We start from the raw sequence: 20,653 nt of genomic DNA, 5'->3' as shown, positions 1-20,653 counted from the left end.
GATTAATAAATACTGTAAAAGTTGTTCATTTTAAGTTAATGATACCCAATGCATTAGCAAATGTTAATGAATTAAACTTGTAAAGTGTTACCAATATATTTAAAAGTAAAGATAAAAATACTTTTTAGAAAGTGGACAATAGTTCCTTGGTGCACCTTTAAGTACACAATGGCCTACGGCAAAGTGTCAACTAAAATATGTGATTTACTTACAACATACCTTCGGAACGGTAAATATGTCACATATTTACACTCTTAGTATAACTGTACGTTGTGGAAGAGGATAGGACAAAAAGTTGGATTACCTAATACAGAAACAGTTTCTTGAGGTGATTTCTTGAGATTCAGTGAAAGACATGCAATCATAAGCTCACTCAGTACCAGAAGAAAATATTGCAGTTAAGTAAATAGTCATTAGAAATATGACGTAGATTAGCAATATGACGTAGATAGGCATTTACATGCACACGTAGATAGATATTTCTGGAAGATCCTGTCTGAACCACTGGAAATCCTGTAGAACATGTTTCAACTTGTTCTGAAACAGATACGGACACACACCTACATTTTCAAAACATGCAAGTTGGAGCAGGAGGCAACTGGACAGTTGGTCCATCTGCACTGAGAGAGATTAAAAGGTCGAAAACATTTTCGAATGATACCATCTCACAATATCACTTCAGGCTAGCAATTATCTAAAGTGGAGAACACCTGAATAACACAGTTCCTGCAGCATTAAGTCTCTCTTCCTTAAATGAAACCCTTCGAACCCTTTAAAACACCGAAGGACAGTGTCCACACCCTTATTTTTGACAAAACTCCTCCTACTGACACTTCAGTTCTCAACCTCTGCTCCTCCCCAGTTCGCTGTAGTCTGTCCCATTACGTTCGTTGTTTTCTTCAGTACTTTCCTTTTCTTTTTCTTTTTATCATACTGATTAAATAAACTTCCCATGTCCACTTGGCAAAGTTGAGCGCACTTCAAATTGGCGGCGGGGATTCCACCAAGGGTAAGTGCTTAGGGAAGTTCGTGAGTGTGTCTAAAAGTGGAGTTAAATGCAGCCCTGGGCTGTGTCCAAAATCGCCCCCTATACCCAACAGGGCACTAATTGAGGGGGTATACATTTGCAGTGATGTCCATAACCATAGTGGACGTTATCGCACTCATTCAAACCCACAATGCACTGCAATAACAAGTCTACAACCGATGTTCACTCAACGGCTGGTGAATACCCATAATGCATCTCTCCAGAAGATGCCGATGCTAGTTTCCATGACAGTTTAAGATCAATCTTTTCATTACTACTTGAGTTGCCAGTTTGCTAAGTTTCAAATAACTATTAAAAAGTGAAAACATGGTTTGCCGGAAAATCATGTCAATGGCGGCAAAGGGTTTTGTCATAAATTACGGAAAATTTGATCGATGGCGGGGAAAGAGTTAAATGTATAAAGTAAATAGGGAGAAAGTAAATGTCACAAGCCAGACTCAAACCAGCATCATGCACTTGAGCATCATGGCACAATATTCACTAACTGGTGCCTCAAGGTCCAGACATTTACACATATCCCTTGCAAATTAGCTCATTTCTCTCAGCGGCAGTTCTCAGTGAAATCTCCTCAGAAGATCCATCACATCTGGGAAGCTTGTGCAACTGAGATGATGTCATGCGCCCTATCTGAGATGGTTCTAATTCAAAACTTCATGTGGAAACACGACCGTAACTATCAACAAGTTCAATAAAAAGCTACTAACATAAAAGGACGCATAATGATGAACAGAGCTACAAATGAGCCTAATTCAGAAAAGACCTTGAAATCATTTGCTAGGCGTTAGCATTGATATTTTACTTCTCAAACCCAACAGCTTTGACACACTGGCAATAAACTAAAATGATTGCAGGTTGAGACTTTAAAAAAAGAAACCTGGCAAGACATCACAGGTGCAGGATGACACATCAAGCTCATTATAGCAGCCAGGTCCTGGATGGGAAGATCAGATTGTTTAACCAGTTTTCCCATGGTGCAATGAAAGTGAACTTTTTTAGAAGAGCTGCTTTTTTCTAGAAGACAGCAGGAGTTTTGCAGTGAGTAATGAAGCTCTGAGGAACATTAATGGCCACTAAATGCTATGGATCAGGACAAAATAAGACTCGATCCTTCAGTTTCCACATCATACAGTGTCTTGAGGCAAAATATTTATAATCCAAAATATAGTGAGCTGCTTACACAGATAGCATTTTAAGGCATGAATGATGAGATGAAATGAAAATATAACTTAAGCTTCGAGCCTATCTGCTAGTGTATCCATCAACGATGGCGAAATTCATTTTTAGCACATCTAATACTGAATTTAAAACAAATTTTAAACTGTTAGTCTTTCACTTTAAGAAAAATAGACCTAAAATATTGATGACTCATGCTGCAGTTTTGTCCAATCAAAGGCTCTCTCCTAGATAGCAAATGACACCTGGCCCACTTGTGGCCCACATCTCCCACATTCTGGCCCACATACCGCATGGAATGACAGCGTTGACTCAACCTGAGTGTGGCTGGCAATAGCATACATATCCGGGCCTCATCTGGGCCAACTATGGCAAATATGGCTCAGTTCTGGCAGCGGCAAAGGTCACACGGGCAACATCCGGGCCACACACAGCAAGCAACAACTAACACTGAAACCGGCTTGATGTGTGTGGGCCAGATGCGGCCCGGAACTGAGCCATATTTGCAATAGTTGGCCCAGATGAGGCCCGGATATGTACACTATATCAATCAATCAATCAAAAGTTGATTGACTATATGGGCTAGAATGAGAATTAAAGGATCTTCGCTTAAAGGATTAGTTCACCCCAAAATGAAAATTTCCTAATAATTTACTCACCCCAATGCCATCCAAGATATCCATGTCTTTCTTTCCACAGTGGGAGAGAAATTATGTTTTTTGAGGAAAACATTTCTGGATTTTTCTTCTAACAATGGACTTCATTGGTTACCATCGTTTTTAAGTCCAAATCAATGCAGTTCTAAAAGTCTTTGAAGTGTTTAAACGGGCTGTACGCGATCACAGCTGAAGAAGAGGTTGTTATCTAGCGAAACGATAGGTCATTTTCAAAAAAAAATTATAGACTTTTTACCTTCAATAGCTCGGATTGAGCTGATCAACAAACGGACAGGGAACTACGTCATCACGTTGAAAGGTCACGCCAGTGCCGGCAATACTATTTGAACTACTATTCATATTCATCAGAATGTTATTCATATTCATATTCACTGAATACTATTACTATATATATATAATAGCAAACAATACTATTTGAACTATAGAAAGACATGGATATCTTGGATGGCATTGGGGTGAGTAAATTATTAGGAAATTTTCATTTTGGGGTGAACTAAACCTTTAACTACAAAAAAGCAAGGTTTATTTCATCTCTACTTCTAAAATCCAAATAAAATATTATTTTTAAACAATTAATGAGCCCTCATAGTCTTCCCCTCCCTCTTGCAGGGACATCTCTTCTCTGATGATGTGAGGGCGGGGCAAACTGTCACTCACATGAGATCAACCAATAGCAAACCACAACCAATCAACCAATTCCACATGGACAAAATTAAATCCAGCCCTATATTTTTCTTGTACAATAGGGAAGACTGTCGTATCTTCCATTTCATGCTGACTTTTAAGCATGTGAACGCTTAGATCCAACTATTTTCTCAATCGTATTCAAAAATACCTTGCACACATGCACAGTGCCGTGATGCGTATGTTTACATACATTTCATGTCTTACAAATTTTATGTTTATTTACGTCTCACGTTTCATCCAGAGGTTTACGTTTATTTGACTAAACGGTGTTAAGACATCTGGTGACAACTTCGAAAAATGTCTATAGCAAACTCTGTGCGCACAAAAACCAAATCCACAAAGTCACTAGGCCAGTTCTCTTCTGCCTGCATCAGATAGCCAGACTATTTTAGTGCTGTCTAGTCAAAGTATACATTGCGGCCAATGAACTTGTGTGCACTGGGGGTGGAAGAGAGAGGGGGCATGTCAGGAGATGCTGTTCGCTTTTGGAGATTGACATCAGGGTCCTGGCAGGAGTAACGTAACTGGTCCGAGAAAGGGTTGTTTGTAAAGAGAGTGGAAGGGGATGATCATGTCATACGGAGAGAAGAGAGAGGGCCCAAGGGCCTCTGCGGGGTAACATAAGCGGACACACAGAGTGAACGGATCCTGACAGCCCATGCTACCACAAAAGGACAAAATGCATGGCTGTTGAAACAAACCTTCCTCATCTGTTGCGAGGGGGGATTAGAGCTTGTGTGACAGACGTGGGTGGAGTATTACAGCCGAGGACAAGGCCACGGAGTTGTGGAATGTGTGTCCCCTTCAAGCCAAGGGAAAAAAGAAAAGAATATGGGCCGGTCTCCATAAGCCTTTTCTACAGAGAGGGGCAAAGGTCAAAACACCCCAAAGCCAACTGAGCTCATTTGTGCCAGCAATCATATATTAAATCCTCATGCGTTCCACAGTCAGTTAACAAAAGGATTAGGGGTAAGTCATAAAGCTTAGTTTATCGATGTTACATAGTCTAATCCTGGCCCAGTTCTTACTAATTACCGAGTATTCGTGCTAATGATTTGTAAAATCACAAATGTGGCAAAAGTATTATCTCAAGGTGCGGTAATTGCTCGACACATTTTCGCAGGCAAACGTGAATATCGCATGAGTGCAAAATATTTTCCCACACTGATTTAGCAATGGGTTCAATTTGGTTGCACAAGTTTGTTGCGTTGGGCAACAAAATGCTGAATGGATTGCAAGTGACTTCATACTTTTGTAAATCATCATTCGCTACACTGTACTGACAATAAACAATGCCCTTTCTAGCTCATGCAATATTGCTGGGTTTTTGTGAACGCAGCTTTAGAGTATCTGCTCGTATAGACAATATCAATTTACCAGCATTACACCAATAGTGAAAACACAAATCAAAGTGAATTGTTATAAAAAATAATCCAACGGTTTCTGACCCAAAACTATTCACAATGATTGCAACACATATTTCAGTTGGGCTCTGCGAAAACAAACTGTAGTGAATCACACTCTCATCATTCACACGGCTACCGCTAAAATGTCAATGTCAAATCCTGGAATGATACAATAGAGGTCAAATAAAATTATAGCATAAAATTGGATTTTATATGATATACACTAATGTTTAAAAGTTTGGGGTCCATTAGATATTTTTTAAAGATATTAATACTTTTATTCAGCATTCACCCGAGTTCGAATCCGCTTTTGCTGAACTTGCTTTACTCCCTTTTCCCATCACATATCAGATCGGAAAGGCATTTATTTTATAAATATAATCATTTACACAATATGTTATTATTGCATACTGCTTAATGTACAATACAACTGTGGTGCAAATAGTATCTGCCACTATTTATAAGTATAAAAAACATTAACAACTATTTACACTTATTGCAAAGAAAATACTGCTATTTTACATAGTGAAACAGCATTTATCACTATGAAAATGGTACTATTTACACCTAGTGTAAATAGAATATATCACTAAGAAAGAAAATATGCTATTTGCACTTAGTGCAAACAGCCGCTGACTATAAATAATGGCTTAAAGGCTACATTTTAGAACCTAGAACTCTACATATTATGATCCATCATTTTTAACTAGAAAATAAATATTTAACTGATAATGTTTGGTTTCTCTAACTATAGTTGGCCTGTAAACAGTTACAAACTGACCTGCTTTTAGAAAAGCTGTGCTTGGTAGAAGCCAGACACATCTCTGTAGATATGCAGGTATTTATACACTATAAAACCCAAACAAACATGAATCAACTCCTTTAAATTATCAAGTATTTTGAATAGTTGATGAGCCTGAAATGGATCAAGTCTGAATCATACAGCCAGTAATGAAAAAAATGTCACACTTGACTCAGGAGGCTGACTCATGCTTTACTGAGAATGCTGACTTAAATGGGAGACACAGCATTCCTGTCAGTGGATCCCGTGTGGGAACGGGAAAATCTGGAGGTGGGGAGTGTCATAAGTTCACCCTCTGATTCACTTCAATAAAACTCCAACAACATGACTTGGCCCTGTTTGTCCTTACCTTGTTTCACTACATATTTTCCCAACAACAGCACTGCTGCAATAAATAGCTGATCCGTTTTAGGGAGGCATTTGAGAGGACAACTTTCTGTCCTACTCTCTCAAGTTTCTAATGCCTTGCTTGCAAGGTGTTCTGAGCACAAAGCAAGCAAGCGACTCTCACTGGGGGGTATTCAGCTCTCCGAGACTCACCATACATTTTTCCTTCATCTGAAAGTATGATCTTTCTGCGGCCACAGGGTGGATAAATGGCCAGAGCCTCCTGAAAACTTTGTTCGATGTCAGGGCTCCAGACGCCCTCCGCATCCCCTTCCATTCCGGCCTTGTCCATCCCATCCACTCCATCCTCCTGCCCCTCCTCCGGGCTCTCGTTGGCGCTCCACTCGTTGGCTGCAATGGTGGCGGCTCCACCTGGGCCCCTACGTGAGCCCTCACACCCAGGACTAGGAAAGAGAGAGATGTCATTAAAACAGGAGGTCACAATATCAAAGGAATAGTGTACTAAAAATGTGAAATTCTGCCATTTAAAAATGAAAATTCTCTCAGCATGCGATTGCAAATTCAGTTCTCTTTCGCGTCTTGTTGCGCTTGAATGGTTGAATACACACGCAGTTATGTCACAATGCCCATCGTGTGGAGTATTCATGTAAACACAGCCGGTTCTGTTTTAAATGAATGTAAACAGTTGGGTGTAAACCGGATGTGTATCAGTATAATGGATCTGTGCATTTGGTCTTAAAGTGACAGTAGCCTAATAAACCTGGATCATTAATGTGAAAAACAAAAGAACTTACTGCTCTTGACTGAACTACTTTTTTTTACTTTAATAATAATACATTTATAATTAATTCATAGAGTGAGGACTATGCAATATTTTATTTTTACATTTGATTAGTAAATTTCTGTACTAATTCTAACTAAGTAAATTTCTGTACTAATTCTATAAGTTAAATAAACCTACCTGAAAAACTTAATTTGTTTCATTCACATTTTTGTATTTGTCCTATTGTTTGTATTTTGCTTCTTTGTTTCTTTTTTTTTATAACAGAAATTAGATAAAATAACTATATCGTGATATTTAGCGTTATCTTGAAATAAGAAATTGGTCATATCGCCCATCCTATTGGGCATGAAATTGGAGATCGAAAATTCACTATTTTCTAAATGCATGTTATTTATCTCAGTGTGAACGATTCATACATTAAAAACAAAACAAAAAAACAAACATTTTTGAACTCATCATTTTTAAATAAAAAAAACTCTTTCGGTGAATTTTCTAATCATTTGGTCCACTTAAATCCCGCTCCTTTTTTACAATTGGCTGCAAGCTCACATTCAGATCTTCCTCCATCCAATCAACAACTGATGCACAGAACCAATTCCCACACTGCATTTTTTCTTTTCGATAATCCGTTTCATTGCAAATGTAAGCTCCACAAATAAAATAAAAAAGCAACATAAAGCTCTGTATGTCTTTATTCACTGAGAATCTGTTAGCTGTTGATCAACAGATCATTTGGTGCTTTTCCACTGCATGGTACGGCTCGGTTCGGCTCGGTACGGTTCGGTTCGACTCGGCGCGGAACGGTTCGGCTCGCTTCGCTTTTCCACTGCGTGGTACGACTCGACTCGGTACGGCACGGTTCGGTTCGCTTTAGCTCGGTTGCTTTTCCACTGCAGTTAGTACCGCTTCAAAGTGGGTGGGACTGATCGTTATAGTTGCCGTCTCTACTGCCATGACATCATCATATTAAATGCGAATTTTTCATTCCGTGTTTCCCCATCCACTCCTCGGCAACCAACAAGAGGAACGTCTGCACCTCATCCACTGACCACGATTCAGCCATTTCTTTTTTTTAAGTTTATACTCTTTTTTTTTTTTTTTTTTTTTTTAAGCAAATACTTTTAAAACAGGCGCTACAGCGTTGGCTGTTGTCTACTGGCTATTTAAATCTAGCGGGTTTAGTGTCTCGTGCCGTAAATACAATGACGCTGGTAGTGATGATTCTGTCTGACCAATCAGTGATCTGCAGTGTTTTCACGTCACATTTTAGTATCGGTACGGTACGCTTGGAACCTCAACAGAGGTGGTACCATTTAAAGCGAGCCGAAGCGAGCCGTACCGTACCGTACCATGCAGTGGAAATGCGCCAAAGCGTGCCGTACCGAACCGAGCCGTACCGTACCATGCAGTGGAAAAGCGCCAATTGAGTCAACTCTAGAAACAAGTCAGTCAAATAACCAGTTTGTCTGAGTCACAAATCGGACTGAACAATTTGTGGAATGTATGAATGAACTGATGAATCATTCTTCTTATTGAACCGGTCGCAATTGTCCTTGAATTAACAGATCACTGTTAAGGTTTTCAGCGAATAAAAGTCAAATGTCTCCCAGCCGACTTTAGAGGAGCATCAGCTGCCCCTTCCAGACTGTCTTACAATGATTGGTTAATTGAGACGGCTCAAGACCAATAGGAGGGGTTGACAGTTACTATCAGTCCAGATGGTGTGACCATGAATCTCCCTTTGGAGCTGGAGCTTTTCCCACCCCTACTTTAAATAAAGAATCTTTCAGGATCATGTAATCATTTGCATATGCCCTGTCAATCAGTTTATCCCATTATGCGACGGCGGAAAGAGGAGAATTGGACAGGAAAGACAAAATGGCTGTCGGAGCAGAGGACACACGAGCTGCCGAGCAAGGCGCCAGATTTTTCAGACTCCTGATGTCAAGTGAAGTTCAGGTGACGAGATATCAGATTTTCAAGGACGTGCTTTACAGCTTTCGTGAGCTGGAGGGTACAGTATTAATAGCACTCCTATTGAAAATCAAGAGAATCTACTGAAGGCACTAAATAAATTGCCTTGGTGTCAACAAGACTGGCTGAGCAATATTGGCTAATATCAGGGTAAAAGTAGACAATGGAAGCTGGCAATTCCCAAATCTTCTTAATGCAATAGGGTCCTTTTTTGACTGATATCTATAACTATAACTATATATAACTGATTCAATTAACTGAAGCAGCCAGTTCTAAACAAAATTTTTTAGCAAAAATGAACCAAACTTGGCCAAATTCAAGGCACATTAAAGTCACTGCAATAGATATATTTATATTTATATAATGCATGCCATCGCCGTTTTCAGATTCACGTTTTTGAAGTTTATGATAACGGTATTGCTTTCAAGACTAATTTTCAAAAGCTTGCACTTTTAAAAATATATATATATACACTATTAAATAGTTTGCGCTCTCAGGCCACCAAAACGCCATTGTCGTGTAAATGAACAGCCAGAACGCATTAAAAATGTCTGTTTTCAGTTGGAAATGGTGTTGTGTAAGTGGCCCCTAACTAATGATTATTACAACGGAAATTACTCAATTAAAAACATACTTAAGCTAGACAATGACTTTCTTCTAGATCTGCTGTGCAGCCAAAACAATCTTTGTTGAATTAATTTCCTATTATCACTGTAAAGCTGCTTTGAAACAATCTGGACTGTAAAAAGCACTATATAAATGAAGGTGACTTGACTTGACTTTCTTAATTGTTTATGTATACTGTTAACAAAATCATATTGAATATCTTGTGACTGCCACCCCAAAATGAACATTTCAATGCACTACATAAACAAAATCAACATTATTCTACTGTACTGCCGTTCAAAGGTTTGGGGTTGGTGAAGTCTCTAAGGCTGCATATATTTGATCAAAAATAAAGTAAAAACTAATATTATGAAACATTAACATTTCAAAATACTGTAACTGTTTTCTATTTGAATATATTTTAAAATGTAATTTATTCCTGTGATCAAAGCTGAATTTTCAGCATTATTACTCCAGTCTTCAGTGTCACATGATCCTTCAGAAATCATTCTAATATGATGATTTGATGCTCAAGAAACCTTTATTATTATTATTATTATCAACATTGAAAACAGTTGTGCTGCTACATATTTTTGTGGGAATTGTGAAACTTTTTTTAAATAGAAATCTTTTGTAACATTATAAATGTCTTCACTGTCATTTTTAATAAATTTAATGTGTCCTTGCTAAATACAAGTATTAATTTTTAATCTTATTGACCCCAAACTTCTCAACTGTAGTGTACAGTATATAGAATTTGTGATCTATAATAACAGCCCCTAACTTCTCTAAAACCAAACAGGCTGGCATTCATCTTAAGGAAATTACCATTTAGGCCTTCATTCTTCAGCAAAGTCACTGAGGCCATTTGCAAAATAAATCTGAAAAACAGAGTACACTAATAAGAACTGGCCACAAAGCATTTTTGTGGTCATGGATTTGGTGAGCGCTCTGTCCTCCTCATTCAATGATACTGCAACATTCTCAAGAGTCAAAAAAAAAAGAAAAAAAAAAGAAGAAGCCATTTTTAACTATATTTTGGGTTATTAACTGGTGAAAACGCAATTTTCCCAGTTACATTTTTCTAGCTCAATTCCACGTCGGCATTCATTCACAGATGTGCGAACTCTGAAATATTTACACATTTTTTAGTTAAATAACTTTTTTTAGGACACATCCCAACTAGTGACTCTAATAACCATAATATGGCAAATATGCAAGAAAAGCCACAACTGGACTTCAGACACAGGCAAAACGGTTATCATAAGGAGGTATTAGAGGAGACCACTGGTGTGGACCTACAGAGAGAGAGAAGGGCTGACATTCCAGACATGCCCTTATTAAGAAAGCTACAGTGTCGCTAACACACTCTCTGTCCATCTCTCTCTCTCTCTGGAGATCTGTTGTGTCACTCACACCTCCTGTCCTTCCCCTCCCGTCCTCTTCTCCCCTTCCCTCTCACTTACGAGCACCCCAGTCCAAAAAAGGGCCTGAAGAACAGGAAAATCATAGGGGGTGGGAGTGGGAGTGAGGGTTGCCTGACCAATTTAGGCATCCACTAAGGCTCAGGAAACACACAGAGCTCCCCAAGGACAATACTGCTGTTTTACGTGGACTAGGTTCATAACACAGACAGCACTCCTGCAAGCCTGTGCTATCAAGACCTGGGTAACATACTAGCAGTGAATGCCAAATAACACACAAATAAACTCATGAATATGCTAAAGGATTTCAGTTTACTAGACCTGAAACAATTCAGAACCCGAACATGGAATCCAGCAGCTTAGGAATAATAATAACATATTAGTAAGATGGTCCTTCTGCAGTCTTGAATTGTTGTGCTTGTGTTTGGTGCGTATTGCTGATGAGTAAATATTGACCTTGGTTTGAAACATGTTCCCTTATCTGTGAGCAGACATCATGAAAAGGTCACCTGCCAACACCAGCAGCGCCTGGCCTCTGAAGAGACATCGGGTTACAGAATCAAGTGACAAACCAAAAGCATCCAACACTCTTGATGGATAACCAGTGTTCATTAAAGAAGCATCTTGTCTAAACCTTTAACTATCACATTGCGCTATTATAAAAACAAGGGAGGGTGCATTTGTTTGAGCAAATCTGAAGTGAACTGTTCGCTGAGTGAATGTCGTGAAAGCCCATTTCACCCCAAATGAACACTGATAACATCTTGGTCCCTGTTTACACCTGGTGTTAAGATGCATTTTGGTGGATCGGATCACAAGGGAGACACATTCCCGTTTACACCTGGTGTTTTAATCCGCCTCTTTTGTCCACTAACCACTTCTGTCCTGATTTCTTCGAGGGGAGGGTCTAAGTTTTTGTTTTTTTTTATAGATTTTTCAATCGAATGTCAATTTACATGAACGCGAAAGAAGACATTGGAAAACATGCGAAATATTGCGGATATTTTTAATGAGCCGCTGTCCAGATAGGGGAGAACAATTGACAAGTGAGTCTATATAGCATAGCTTTTTAGAAGTTTATTTTCACAGAATAAAAGTGAATAGAAAACAGTTGAGCCATAGCAATTACACGCACACCCCGCCACAGAGCAAGTACTCAAACAAACTTGATTATATTCAAATTATTAATGATGTTTTATTAACAATGTTCGAGAGGAGCATGAGAGGAGGTCTATAAATACGCAGCCGACTCAACTATATTCTTCCACAGTTTTTTCTGCATCCCTCCAACACTGTCTCCTCACATTCGTCTGGTTACTATCCTGACCAGAGATACGGGGGAGTACTCTGGGTTTGGGCCACATTCCGAGCTCAGAGCCCTCCCCCGGAGAGCACGCCAAAAACTCACACTACTTTACTCTCTCTGATCATTTGCAAATGTTTGCAAACTAATGAAAATCAGTCAATTGAGTCCAAATATGAAAAGCAAATGGCTCCAACACAGAGAGCAGCCGCTTTAGTTTCTACTCTGACAGCCGCAAGACCAGCCGAATGCTGTGAGTGTGTGTTCGAAATCAGGAATGGTCAGAGAACACATTACCATGTGCTTGGTACATTTTTCATCTTCAAACCAAAGCTTCATGCTCTAGGTCAGCAGGCGGAAAGTAGACGGTCTTTTGTGGGTGTTTGAACACTATTGTGTTCTCAACAACCTCTGAAAGTGGTCAAAAGTGGACAAGCTCAAAGCGTTTTAGACCCGTTTACACCTGTATTTAGCGTCGTCCACTTGTGATCTGATCAACCAAAACGCATCTTAATACCTGGTGTAAACAGGGCCTTGGTCACCGTGATTTTGCCAAGGTAAGACATGTTCCTGGATATTTTATTGATCCCGGAACAACATTCCTGTCAGTAGATTTAGTCTTTACCCTATCTTATTCACATGGTATTTGAACATAAATGTGTGTTTGAAGTGTGTACACGACCACCCAATGGTAAAAATCCACCCACTCGTTTCATATATTCCCCATAAATCATAAATCGCGTTTTCTACACGTTGTGACATCACAATGTAACAGGCCCCGCCCATGACTGTAGACAGAATCTGCCCTGTTAGCTTAGCTCCTCCCCTGAGTGAGATGCACACAGTCCGCCATGTCTATCTCCTCGCTAGAGCAGCTAGTGGAAACACAACAATGATAAAACAATCTAAATGTTCTGTTGTTAGCTGTATCAATGAATTTTTTTTTCCACTGCGCTACTTTTCCATTGCTTTTTTATGTGAACACGCTAAACGGATGTGTTTGACCGCTGTGATTTTGTGCAAGACACAGCGTTTTAAAAACACAGGGCCTAAGAGACTTCTTTCAAAAAAAAAAGCTTACTGAAACAAAAGTTTTGAACAATAGTGTATATTGTAAAAGGTTTACCCATCATAGTAACTGTTTTACTGCCCTTAAACTACACTGTTTTTAAATATTATATATATATATATATATATATATAAATTATTTTATATAGTAATGTAATATATATTGACTGATTGATTGATACATTGAGTTGAGTTGAGTTGAGCCAGAAATGTTTTTATGAGAGAAATCAGAGCAAGATTTAACCAAGATATTCTGAGCTAATACTGCATATCATGGTGCAAGATGAATAAATTACAAATATTTATGGTCCATTTACACAGCACCATTTTTAACTAAAAATGGAAAACTTTTTATGCGTTTTGGCCATTTATGTACAAGATAATGGAGTTTTGGGGGCCTGAAAACGCAAACTTTTGAAAAAGGGTTTCAAAGTGCAAGTTTTTGAAAACAATACCATTATCATGTCCATGTAAACTACAAAAACGTGAATTTATGAAAACTTCATGCGGATGTGTATTACGTGTTCAGTCTATAGGCGTGGAGTGTTTCTTTACAAAGTGACATCGCCATCTACTGGCCTGGCATGAATAATACAGCGTTTTTAACAGTTTTCATGGATCCGTGTGAACGGGGATAGTTTTGACAATTTTACCGCCTTTACGCGAGAAATTTAAAAGAAAACCGTTTTCGTTTTTAGTCCATCGTTGTTGTATAAACATAACCTGAGTGCAGTTCACAAATTCAGTCTTGGTTTATCTGACAAGGGTTAAGCAGCACAGACGGGAGACTGTTCTCTTCGGAGACTTGGAAAAACAGCTGCAATGCTTGTCAACAGGGAAAAGGCCTTTGCTCATCAACAACTCTCCTCTTGCACACTCCTCACCAATGCGCACACACACCCTTTCAGAAAGAACAACAGGGCAACAAGTAGGCGAGCAGCTGCTGCCCTAGATCAGATTACAGATAAGGACGGCATTTTAAGGCATGGCCAAGTAATGCTGAACTCTCTGATGGTTTAAGAGAATATATGAATATAAAAGCTGTTTCAACATGGGTTTAAGTGTTTTATTTCACCAGGCAACTTGACAAGATCCTGCTAACACTGCCCTACAAGGAGAAGTGTTTTGCCTACTTTAGAGTATGATCTTCAAAAATGTCTAAACCAAAATGCTTTGAGGCTTTGAGTAATACATTACAAAACGTCTCCTAAACTCTTTCAGGAACACATTTGTATATAATCTGCATAACCACAGCATTCAAATATCAAATGATCAAATCTTCCTGGATAAGAGAGTGAGCAGGACAGCTACTACACGTCCAAAAAGCTGGAAACTGCACTTTGGCATTGAACACTATAAAGCACTTTACATATGCTAGGTCAAAGACTCTACATTGGACAGACAAGAAAAGAGATAAAGACATGTTACAAAGAGGGAAGATTGAAGTGCCTCTCTCTTTCTTCCGTGGACCAAACCCATGCCAAACCTGTACAACCAGCTACTGCAGTTTTCTCAGAGTCTAAGGAAACCCCCGCTCCTTCAGTGAGCATCATGTAAATTTACTGCATTTTTCATACTTACGGATGATACTCATACTTAGCAGCGATTGGTCCAATTGTATTGTTATTTTTAAAGTCATTAACCATTCTATTATTTCACTCTAAATGTTAACCTTTTGGAAATGACACAGGTTTTGCGCATAACAAACCAACATGAAAAATATTTGTTATTATAATTATTATTATTCATTATTTTGTTTGTTGATCATAAAGTTAAAAGTGAGTCATTATCAATGAGAAAATTATTTTGTTATGTTGTGATCACAAGAAAGCAAGTCGTAATCTCGTGAAGAAAAAAAAAAACGTATGTTGGGATCACAAGAAAACATGAAAGTCTGTACTTACTTGACTTGAGATATTGTATAAACATTATAGGACATATCAACACACTTTCATGCCATTACGTAACTTTTATGTTTTAGCAAATTTGAGGGCAATTTGAATGAATTCGTACAGCCTCATTAATATGTTTTAGTACGATCTGCTTTTGGCCCACTGACAGGATTTTAATTTTTTTTTTTTTACATTTCTGTATGAATAACATCAAAATTCCATACAAATTCATACTATTTTGTAAGAATTCATACGATTTCATATGAATTTTTGCGATTTCACATGTATGAATTCATTCAAAATCGCCACCTCTTATAAGGGTTCCATTTTCTTATGAGATCGAGTTGGACACATTTTCGCTCTGCCGAGCAAAGGAAACATACTAAATTGGAAGAAACTGAGGTCTTCGTTTTTAATTTTTTTGCCGCCTTTACTGATAGGGATAGTAGAGAGAAGACAAGACATTATATGGCAAAGAAGAGATGAATAGGAATGTTGCAAGCAGAATTTGAACTCCCATTTCCCACATGAGCACCAAGGGTCAATATGTCAGGGAGCTCACCACCAGGTATCTTTTTAAATAAAGGTGCAAACACACTAAAGAAAGATATGATCCATTTTGAGGGAGTGGAAAGAGCAAAGGGACTACAGAAATTAAATTTCTAAAATCGCAACTGAACCTGCCTCTCTGGAATTATCATTGCCCAATGGTCAACGAATGCCTGCATTAAAGTACGGGACATCAAAAGCTACAATTTACTCAGCTTTTGGATGCATGACAGAACATCACTTTCACAAATCCTTGCTTTTTAGTAGTTTTCTCTGCTGTAAACCCTTACGTGCAGCCGTCCTAAACCATCAGTTATATTGCATGTTTACATATGAATTATAATGATCTCCAACGGGGCTTCCTCTCAGAGTCCCAGATGCTCTCTGTCCATCACCCAATTTCCTCTCCAGACATTCATACACCCCTAGATCCAGACCAACATGCTTGTGAGTGCTAACATGTGGCCCGTAACATATAGCCATTCCATAGCATTTCAATTCACGTGGCAACAGTTGTCGAAAGCCAATGAAACCAGACTTAAGTGAAATCACCATTGAGGAAAATTATCACAGATCCTATAAATTCCTGATTTGGAACATTAAACACGATCTCCACAAGAACATTCCTCTGCTCCGGAGACTCAACTCACCTGATTTCAATAGAGTTTGATGCTAGCGTTGCTATGCTAACAAGGCGATACTCGAATAAGCATATAGTACATATAAAAAAAACTTGTTTGATGTTCGAGAACCAATGATTTTTGTTCTCGCGCGTCAAGCAAGTACGGATTAGCTTCCGTGTTTATTTGATGAGCTCTGATCAACTGTTATATGATTAAAAGCCTACATTTGTTTACTTCTGTAAGTCTCTACAGAAGACTTAAACTGCTCGATTCATTAAAAATGATGGGAGTATATAAAAAATACCTTCAGTTGTATGCAGAAGATGAGGTTTGGAACAACATAAGGGTGAGTAAATGATCACAGACTTTTAAAACGCTGTCTAGCGAGACAACTCACTAGATTTAGAAGAAAGCATCAGTGTTGAGGGCACCTCTTAAAAATGCCCTCCAAACAGACCTTTACCAGAAAACTGAACTTGAATTCTTCCATATGGCTAAGAAAACAATGCAGTTGTACACCGCATGAGGAAAGAATTCGTCACACATGTCCAAGTTCAGACTAAATCGACCAACACCAGATGATCAACAGGAAATTGTACAAAGAGTGACAATTTTGAAGTCTGGATTTACAGGCGCACCACTGACCTCCACGTGCCCAGGTGCTGAGAGACACAAAAGAGGGTCAACCCTCAAATCTATAGACCTTAAGGATGACAGAACTGCTTGTGTAGATCAGTAAGCTAGTAAGCTCACAGAGTATCAGTCTGAAGCCCAACAAACACACTGCTGCGCTATTTAAAGCGGTGAGCTCACCGAACACACTTGTCATGTTTTGCAGGCCCTCTTGAAGCTTCACAGCTTGTGTTAAGAAAATTCCCCTTCTCGTTGGGTTATTTTCATAGAGAAATAAAAAAATACAATGTAAATATATTCAGAAAACCTTCTATAATATTATTGCCCATGTGGATGAATATAATAGTGTAAAAATCAAGCAATACTTGTAATAATAATGATGATGAATATAATTGGAAACACCTACACAGTTATAACAACATGTTTTTACATTGCATCAACTCAAAAAAAATAAGTTAAGCAACTGGCAACTTTTTTTATAAGTTATACAAGATTCAACTCAATTTTTAAAGTCAGTTTAATGTAATTTAAGTTGAAATGACTTAAATATTCAAGTTGATTGTACTTAATTTAAGGCAGCAACTTTTTTTATTTTTTATTAATGTGTTAGTCCATTAATGTGAGAGAAGAGTTCACACTTCAACAAGAGCTCTTGAAGGAAATGTCTGGATTTTTTATTTTTATTTTCTTGGCACCACTGTTATATTCGGTCACATTTGTTACAAGAAATTCTCCTTTGATTGCTCACTGTAACCTTACTTAACCTGAAGAACCTGTTGAATCTCTGCACGGCGAAACTGAGGGGGCGCGTTGAACTGACACGCGTGATGACTGAACCAAGATGCAAGGGATCTTAAATGACTTAGACTATTTCTGATGAATGGGATCACCACACTCCCTCTAACAGCTGTAACTGAATCAATCCTAGAGACTGATCATTTTATACGCACAATGCAGGGCATCAGAATTCAAGAGAGAGAAAGGAGGATTTTTATTTCTTCATTAATAGGCTGGGTTTTATGAGTAATTCTTACAGGCTTAAAGCTCATTAACCTACATGAAACACAAAGACGCTGCCATATTACATTAATTTTTTACAAAAAATAATAATCTTGAAACACATTCACCTTTGTAGAGCACAACAAACTACAAAACAATGATTTAAACTTCTGTTCTTATATCATAAACAGTGTTTTTTAAATGTTTTTGGGTTTTTTTCTGATTAGGCCTATGATGTACATAACATACCTGTGTAAATAACTAAGCTAAATTATGCATTTTAGGACCAAATGCTTTTGGATACACAGCTTACTTACATAATGTAGACAAATACTAGAAAATACAAAAAAAATAAAAAATAATTTGGACATTTGATGATTTTATATGCATAAAAACATAAACAACTTAAAATGTATTAAAATGAAAAGGAGATGACACAGTTTAGTTAAAAAACTAAACAAAAGCTGTATGTGCTCTATTGTATTGTAAATGCATAGAGATACAAACCACGAAACCATAATCATATGTGATTAAACTAATTTGCTCCACTGAATTAGTAGTAGGCGACAAACTTTCTCACGCGCATACAGTGCTTATTCTACAGATGCATGTTTGTTTTGAAATATCAGTAATACGTTTACATCTGTAAACCCACGTGTGTAAGTGTGTAATGCAACATCACTGAAGCAGCTCCGAAAAAATGCCAAAAATGAGAATGATGTAAAAACTGCAGCGCGAGCGCGGTGACTGCATGAAACAAAGGAGCGCAACAAGAGTTTTGCACTTACCTTAAACGCAAACCTCTGCTCTACTGTGCGCAAAAAAATGGATTCCAAGCTCTATCTCATGAGCTCGTTTACAAATGCAAACCACGCTGGTGTTTTTGAAGAAATATTTCTCCTGATTTGACAGTAAAGCTGGAATGTGAAGTATGACTTCGGTATGAAATCACGGCGAACCCGAGCGGAGCGCTGGAGGAGGAGTCATGAAGAAGGAGGCGGGAAATCTCCACCCCACTCAAACTTCACGAGCAAATCTCACGCGTGGACATCACTTGAGACGCGCTCATTGGCTGTGTGTGTGTGTGTGTGCTTCTCTTATATATTTGTCTCTTTTTTGTTTGTTTGTTTGTTTGTTTACTCAGTGTACCCCCTTGACTGTAGTTGCAATTCTTTAAAACCAATAAAAAAAAAATAAAAAAAAAATAGAATAGAATAAAAAAAAGTGAGTGTGTGTGTCTCTCAAAACCTAGAATGCTACTTAGATTGCATTTTTTGGGCATGACTGGCACTTTCCTATAACTGACTCAGCTAACAAAAACAATTTTAATATTAATTAATTCTATTTTATTCTAGTTTGCCAATTATGTGGGACATTATAGGCGCATCACGAGCATAGCACATTTTTATTTATTTTAGACTAACTAACTAGCTTGATAAATACAATATTTTGACCATAAACGACTTAAAGGGATAGTTCACCCAGAAATGAAAATGCTGTCATCATTTACTCACCATTGTGTTGTTACAAACCTGTATGAGTTTCTATCTTATGTTGAACAAAAAGAAGATATTATGAAGAATGCTGGTAGCCAGACCAAAATACTATGGAAGTCAATGGCAACTTTCAACTGTCTGGTTAACAACATTTTCAAAATACTCAGGTTTGGAACAACATAAGGTGAACTATCGCTTTAAGGAATGTTATATTTTGCTATGAAATCCGTATTTATTAGATTTTAGGTAACACCTCACAATAAGGTCTTATCAGTTAATAAACTAGCAATGAGCAATACATTTGTTACAGTATATCTTTCTAAACATTAGTTAATAAAATACAACTGTTCATTGTTAGTTTGTGTAGCTCAATATAAAAGAATAGGCCTAACGGTATTGTACAGTAGGCTTTGTATGTAAAGTGTTACTGATTTTTTATTTGCCATCACTTTCATGAAAAAAAAAAAAACCTGTATCAAGACAAAAATAAATGATAACTAAAATCTTAAATTAAAACATAAACTAATTTAAGCTGTTGTGGGCAATTTCTATGACCACTAGCCATCAAAAGGAATTGCATCAATAGCTGTTTCCAAAGAGGTTTCCCAGACACTCCCCCCATCTGCTATTGGTCGATCAAACAGTTAGTCCCGCCCCGGAATCACGTCATTGATTAATGTCGACACGGGCCACGTGTTACACTTCTTGGTTGCTGTGTTTACAAGCCTAGTAAGACTGCCACATAGATAAGTATCATATCTCAGGACATGTAGGCTATTTCAATGATATCTGACAGGTTGTATGAACATTTTAAAATTTCAGCTACTTTAAAGTGCACAATACTCAAAGGGGGGATTTGGGTGGAAAAATTTACATTTTCCCTTTTTATCACAATATTAAATAGTGTAGAGGGTGTGTTGAAAACTGAACATATTTAAACAGGTGAGAAGACCTTGGAAGCTTGTGAACTCACACAGCAGTCTGGTGTATTGAGACCATAACGTCTTGTTGAAACAGCACCACCCCAAGGACGACTTCTCCAGTTCATCACAATTACTCATGGTGATAAATCAAAAGTCCTGTTTGTGTGGACAATTTGGTTGTACTTTGCAGCTACACATTTCCCCTCCAGCTTGCCTCACTGTTTCAACAAAAACACAC

At 38.0% G+C, this 20,653-nt stretch overlaps 1 protein-coding gene across 9 annotated transcripts in view; it reads right to left on the bottom strand.

Annotated features, from left to right (window-relative positions):
* tead3a (TEA domain family member 3 a) overlaps nucleotides 1-18,966 on the bottom strand; it is a 45,364-nt gene extending 26,398 nt beyond the window's left edge. For 5 of the 9 annotated variants that reach the window (XM_084099878.1, XM_084099877.1, XM_084099879.1 and 2 more), the window contains exons 1-2: nucleotides 18,785-18,929; nucleotides 6,334-6,584 (exon numbers count right to left, since the gene is read on the bottom strand). In XM_084099878.1, the coding sequence (XP_083956004.1) occupies nucleotides 6,334-6,472 (139 nt within the window). In that variant the 5' untranslated portion in view covers nucleotides 6,473-6,584; nucleotides 18,785-18,929. Of the gene's footprint in view, nucleotides 1-6,333; nucleotides 6,585-18,784 lie in introns of those variants that run through there. The other 4 variants (XM_084099883.1, XM_084099882.1, XM_084099884.1 and 1 more) reach the window with 4 other exon arrangements.
* Between the last annotated feature and the right edge of the window lie 1,687 nt (nucleotides 18,967-20,653).

Source organism: Abramis brama (genome assembly GCF_963993115.1).
Source record: "Abramis brama genome assembly, chromosome: 22".
Taxonomy (NCBI): domain Eukaryota; kingdom Metazoa; phylum Chordata; class Actinopteri; order Cypriniformes; family Leuciscidae; genus Abramis; species Abramis brama.
The sequence above is the reverse complement of the archived record's forward strand: the minus strand, read 5'-3'. Positions and strand labels throughout refer to the sequence as shown.